Source organism: Rattus rattus, chromosome 8 (genome assembly GCF_011064425.1).
Source record: "Rattus rattus isolate New Zealand chromosome 8, Rrattus_CSIRO_v1, whole genome shotgun sequence".
NCBI lineage: Eukaryota > Metazoa > Chordata > Mammalia > Rodentia > Muridae > Rattus > Rattus rattus.
The window spans coordinates 96682686-96689383 of NC_046161.1; the positions used below are offsets into that span (position 1 = coordinate 96682686).

Below are 6698 nucleotides of genomic sequence, written 5' to 3' on the forward strand. Positions count from 1 at the left end.
TCACCAGTGTGGGCTTTCTCTCCACACTAAGGAAGCTGAGGCCTGGAATCCAAAAGACTGATTCAACCCTGCTGTGTTCTTCAAAGACCTGGGTTCCCTTACATCCATGCAAGAAGGTGACTCTATCTCACAGCAACTCCACGCAAGCCCGAGGCATCTTCTGGAGAAAGAGGCTGATACCAAAGCTTGGCTTTGCTTGGCCAGTTAACTCAGTTTGCTTTTCTCTCTCTCCTCCTCTCCAGCTCCACCAGCACTTCCCTCTCTTGTTATTCTTTAGTTCATTCTAGCAGCTACTCCTGGCTCTGCTTTCTTCTCCATTTTGTGTGCCTGACTGAGTGGGAAATCAGCTTCTTATGACTTTGAAAAGCACCCACTCCAGAGCCAAGCATTTCCCAAGGAGGGAAGGGCCCTTGAGGTTGAAGCATGGGCTTGAGAACATTTCTTTGAGGACTTGGAAGTTTTTCATCTTTAACACAAGAGTTAGAGACATCTCTCAAAGGAATACATGCCAATTGCCAACAGATATATGATAAGGTACTGGGCATCATTAATCACTAGGAAAATGTATCTTAAAGCCACAATAAGATACTACTTCATTATACTTAGTGTGATGATGATCAAAACCCAGAAGAAAACAAGGGCTGGTGTGGATACAGAGAAAAAGAAACACTCTGCAGGAGGGATATAAATTAGTACAACTATTATGAAAGACAATGGGAGGCTCCTCAGAAAATGAGAAACAGAACTATTCTATGATCCAGTGATCCCACCAGTAAGCACAAACCAGAGGAAAATCGGAGACATGCACGTTCCCATGTTTATTGCAGTAGTATTCCTAAGAACCAAGAAATGGAGTCAGCCCGAGTCTCCACCAAATGATAAGGAAGGAAGGCAAGTACAATCAGACATACATGGAGATACTTCATGGTCTGAAAGGGACAGAGTACCATCATTACGGCACCATGGGAACAAGTGGAAGGCAGTATGCTAAGTCTACGTCCCGCACAGAAAGACCAACACCACAGATCTCAGCAAATGTGGAATCCACACGCTTGTCTCACAGGCATGGAGAAGTCAGCAAAGGAGATAAGAGGGACATATAGTGCTTAGCAGAGATGGGGAGAACCATGACAGTCTAGTGGTGAGCATGAAAAGTGGAGAAATAAGTCCCATTTCATGATAAGATGACTGTCCACTAATGACAATGTATTGTATGTGTAGAATTTTAACGTCTTCCCCACACAGAAATGATATTTGAAGAAAGAGATATATTTATCCTGATTTGAACATTATATAATGTACACATAAACTGAAATATCACACAGTATCCCATAAATACACGTAATTTTATGTATCAAAAGATCCTTGGGAGTTTCTTTTAAAATGCTTTGGCAGCTTAATTAAAATATAAACTGAAATTATGAACTATAATATTCTTTTAGAACATAATTACAACCATTAGACCAGAGTGTTTATAATTATGAAAGAAAATATTCCCCAAAATAGATTTCTAAATTTCATGGTGCATATTATCATAATGGAAGAAACAGCTTGCTCATTCACTACTTAATGTAACAGTTTAATCTTATTATTACTGCAATAACTAAAAAAGGAATGTCAGATATCTGTGCCCAAAGAAAACTCTCTCCAAACACACACTAATCAAGCAGAATGCCTGCAGTTTTTATTTTTATCCCACTGCTAGTCGGAGAGCAATAAAAATGTAAAGGAATGTGGTATTTACACTTACAGTGTAATTAAAGTTCCCAGTATACACAAAATGTCAATGGTGGTGTGGTGCCCCCAAGTGGCAAAGTGATGAACTGCAGAACTCTGTTGGGAGGGTCAGAAACGTGGTCCACTTTGTCAAGTTGATTGTATATTACATAAACCTATATTTCACTGGAACCAATCATAGTGTCTTCATCCCAGTTCAGTCCTGGAGCTAGTCAAGTCGATTCTTTTAATATTTAACATTAGAGAGATCTGGCTTGTTCCACTAAGGAAACAGCAGTCATAACATAGAAATCTTAGCAAGCATTCCGCTTTGCGTAGTTATGACGTCACTTCCTTCTGTCTGTGGTCTGGTGCATGAAGCAGATATCAAAGGTTTACCTAACAACCAAATTGCTGGACATTGAGCAGTGCTAATGAGATAGCTTTCTCATAAACCAAAGGTTCGAATGTCAATAGTGTAGCGGTCAGAGGGGGTCGTTCTAAAGAATAATATAAACTGAAATGAGCTAGAGTGTCCTCTTTAGAACATAATGAGATCCAGCAGTTATCAGAGATTTAGCACTCACTGTGCATGGCTAGAAGACCACCTCTAGGACTGAAGGGGAGTCCTTTCCAGAGTGAGCATGTGGTGCTCAGTCTTCCCTATCGGCCTGGCAGGATTTAGAATTTACCTAGGAGACGTATCACTGGGAGGGCATGTCTGGGAAGGCATTTCTAGAGGATTATTGAGGAGGGAAGATGCCCCTGAATGCAGACAGCATTGGTTATGGGCTGTGATCCTGGACAGAACAGAGAGGACAGAGAGGACGGAGCACCACATCCATGTGGCTCTGCTCCCTGACTGGATACAAGGTGACCAGCGACTTCACACGCCCACTGCCAGCCCTTCCTACGGTGGACCGCATGTCCTCAAGCATAGGCAAACAAAGGCAAAGTAACCTTTCTGAAGCCAAACTAACAAATGTAGAGTCTAACCCGTGCTCTAGGAAAGCCAGAAAAACACCCGCTCTTGCCTTTCTCCACGCTGAAACTAAAGGGAAACGGTAAGTTCTAGATCACTACAACTTTAAGTATTCTACACCGAGACGATTTCAAGAGCCAATCTCTAAGATAAAGCGTTGGTAACATCCTTGTATAACAAGACGTGGAAAATCATTTGTCATGCTGATTTTCAACCATACTTGAATATCCAAGGAGAAAAACAGGAAGAATTTACAGGAGCCAGATGCTGAAGAAAACACACTGGGATAGAAGCTTGATCTGCCAGGGGCTCGCTCTGTATTGTATTCTTCCCATGGTGTGTGTGCGTGTGTGTGTGTGAGAGAGAGAGAGAGAGAGAGAGAGAGAGAGAGAGAGAGAGAGAGAGAGAGAGACAGACAGACAGAGAGACAGACAGACAGAGACAGAGACAGAGACAGACCAAGCAACCTGGAGTCAACCTTGGGCGTCCTTGTTCTTCAACTCCTATTCACCTCGTTTCTGAGGAAGGATTTCCCACCAAACCGGGAACTTGTCAGTTCTGCCTGGCTGCCAGGCAGCTAGCCAGGGACCCATCTGGGTCCAGCTCGCAGCATGGAATTATCAGCACACTGCATCACACCCAGCTCTTTCTATGGGAACTTTAGGAATCAAAGTCAGGTCCTCCCTCACTTCCCCAGCTGAACCACCATCCCAGCCTAACTTCAGTTCCAATGCACTTTTAACTACAACAGAGAACAGGTCAATCTAAAATGGATACTTAACTATAAGAGAGGACCCATCCAATGGTATCATCAAGAGTTTTCCCCTACAGTAAGAGTTTATATGGTTTCACCAAAAGTAAAGGTAACAAGGGTACCGTTAATATAAACTAGTTTTAAATGAGATGATTCATTCGTTTTTAAATTTCTAGCTCCTGACTACGTATTCTGAAGCTCTCTTCCAGAGAGGCCAAAAAAGAAAAAAGCAATCTTTCCTTCAGTACATACCATTTATCTTGCATGTGAATTACTGTTCATTTGCATTTCATAGCATTGCTAAAAATAGTCATCATGAAGAATTCAGCCTTTCCCTCTGAGGAAGTCTCAAACACGGTCAGTAGGAATATTTTGCATTGTGGTATGCATTAAAAAATCATTTTTACACAATCTACCCTATTCACCTCCTCTGGTCATTTGAACACTTTATTTGGCTCTGAAATGTGCATCATATTTTTATAATCTTATCTGGGGCTAGGAGTGTGGCTCAGTTTTAGAGCAAAACTCTGTGACTTCAAGTAAAATGGGGGTGGGGCATCTATGGAGAAACCAGTGAAGGCTCTTTTCTGTTTCTAAGTCTCTTGCTCAATACACAGTACAGATGTGACTCCATGTTCTAAACCAGCCTATGGCTACGCATGCCCACATTTGCACATTTCATTACTCACAGTTCCTCTCCAAGCTTGGCTTTCTTGTCTGACACCAGATAGACAGTTCCAAAACTCCCGCTGCCAAGCTTCTGTTGGAGAACGTATCTTCTTGCAATCACAGTGGGTGGGTACACAGGAATGGCTGTGGGTCCACACTTAGCAGTCTCTTGGAATTTCAGCATTGCTCCAAACAAGATAAAACTGGCTTGTTCACTCACAGAAACAAGTCGGGCAGCCGAGCTGACGTTCCAAAAGTCGAACAGGAAGTATTGATTGATGCCAGAACTCTGAGAACGCCACAGATCATGTCTAAAAGCATCCACAGAAGGAGTATAAGCTTTTAGCAATGATAGCTGCACTGTACCTTGTTACCACACCAGCTAATGCACTGTGCGTGTGGGGGTGTGTGTGTGCTTGCACGCAAGTGTGAGTGTGTGCACCTATGCACTTGTGTGTGTGAGTGTGTGCATGCGTATGTGTGCCTGTGTGTGTGCACTCTGTGCATGTGTTCATGTGTGTGTGTGTGTGTGTGTGTGTGTGTGTGTGTGTGTTGTAGGATGAAGGAAAATGCTGCAAATTCCAGAAGGCACTCTCAAAGAGTCTTCCTTATATATGCAACTTTATCACAACAGTTTACAGCCAAATCTTTACTGGCTCCTGGAATGTATATTTGTTTTATGATTCATACTTTGTTAGATATTATACTCCCTGTCAACTTAAAAAATAATGCAAACACGGGGCCATGGCTTCCTCTAATGCACAGATGCCTCAACTTCCTGGTGGTGCTCTCCTCCCTCTTAGTCTACCTTGGCTCACGAGCAGAGTAAATTGGGATAAAACCATGAATTATCATAATCTGCTTTCCTTTACTTTCTGCCCGTGTAGACTTTAAATCACAGCCTTGGGGTGTCTGTTTGTTAGTCTGGCTATGTGGAGGAATATTAATTCAGCACCGCCCCCCTCCCCGTCTTAAGAAAGTTCTGATTCCGTTTCTCTTATACACACCGGGTACAGAGCAATCTCCTGGGTTAGAAGTAACAAGATGCACGGCAAACCTGAGACTGCTTTGTAAAGCTAGCCCAATGCAAGTGTAGTATAGGTAAGACCACAGTTCCTGGAGGAGCTAGGAAATGTATAGCCGTTAAGAATGGCAGAGTAAGTATTCCACAAAACATGCTTTTGTTCATTCCATCAAAGTGTTAAATCTGGTATCAGGCTGTTTTATTGAAAACTGTGCTTTTGTTTAAAACCTACATGAAAATATGACCTTACACTGAACCCTATGTACACCTTGGCATTGGGTCTTCATAGTCAGCAATTCCAAACAAGAAAAAAAATATTGTCATAATGATGGCTTGATATTTACCACAAAACCTACCAGGACAATCAAACAGAAAAAGAATTGCAAAACATAAAACCTATTTGTAATAGTGTCTTCTTTAAATAACATACTAATCTGTTAGTTTTATGTAGTCCCAGTGAGAGCAATATTCCTCCTCTAGGAAATGTTACTAAATCTGCCCCACCTACAGAATAGGCCCCTAAAAGGTACCTTCCGTTTGCTTCTTTGATTGGCATAAAAGTGGTGATTTCTAAATAAATCTATTTAGAAATAGGCGGTTCGAGAAAAATGTATGGCCTCTCCCCAGCCTTTCAGGTCACTAATAATAATTCTCAATGTGGAGAGGTGATTAAAGTCCCCATTTAGTGAAGGGCTGAACTCAAGATGGAGGGCCTGAAGCTCCTATTTGTAATGGAGTGATAAACCCAGCAGTGTGTGAGCAGCTCCTCCAGGCCAATCTCACGGACTCAGCTCTGTCACCCTCATCTCTGTTGGCAACCATGGACTGCATATACACTGCAGCCTGGATCTGAACCTAGGGCAGTGGATGGACTTGGGTGCTGGGAACATGGGCTATATTTGTGCCCCTGGGGCCTGAGATACAGTAGGTGTATCAGTAAACGTTTAGAGAGCAAAGAAAGGTCCGGCACACCAAATGTGACCCAAGTAAAGGAAAGAAAACAGAATGGGAATTTGAAGAAAGCAGAGAGATGCCCACTTTGTGCTAACCATCCCTGGAATAAACGACCCATCCCGCTGGGGCAAGCAAAGAGAAAGCCGAGTGTTTACCGCGGGTGGGAACTGAAGTGGTTTATGTCTATTGTTAAAAAAAATAAAACAAAACAACAACAACAAAAACTAGGAAGCTGTTTTGCCTGGGGTTCTGCTAAATCTGACCTGAGCAGTAAACTCTAACCCTGAGGTAAAACGAAATGCTTCCTTGTCTCTTCAACAAATAAACCTTAGATTTTTCGCAGAGCGGGTAAATGTATATTGAGGTGCAGGGCGCTTAGTCTCCCGAAGGGGAATGAGATCGGGGTGGGGACTAAGGGACCTAGTGGCCTGAGATCCACTTCCATTACCTTCACAGGTCCCCAGTTGGCGGCGCCCCGCCAAGCCTCAGCCTGAAGCTCACAGCTTGGACCGGTGTGGTTGTTTAACATCGTCGCCACGGAGACGGCGCGGGGACTGCTGGGAAGTCGACGTTCGGCGCTCAAGCCAAGCAGAGGCGCC

At 43.1% G+C, this 6698-nt stretch overlaps 1 protein-coding gene across 1 annotated transcript in view; it reads right to left on the reverse strand.

The window, feature by feature from the left end:
- Nucleotides 1-4391, reverse strand: part of Nek11 (NIMA related kinase 11) — a 233237-nt gene extending 228846 nt beyond the window's left edge. The window contains exon 1 of the mRNA XM_032910420.1: nucleotides 4142-4391. Within this exon, the coding sequence (XP_032766311.1) occupies nucleotides 4142-4305 (164 nt within the window). The 5' untranslated portion in view covers nucleotides 4306-4391. The remainder of the gene's footprint in view (nucleotides 1-4141) is intronic.
- Nucleotides 4392-6698: the final 2307 nt, after the last annotated feature.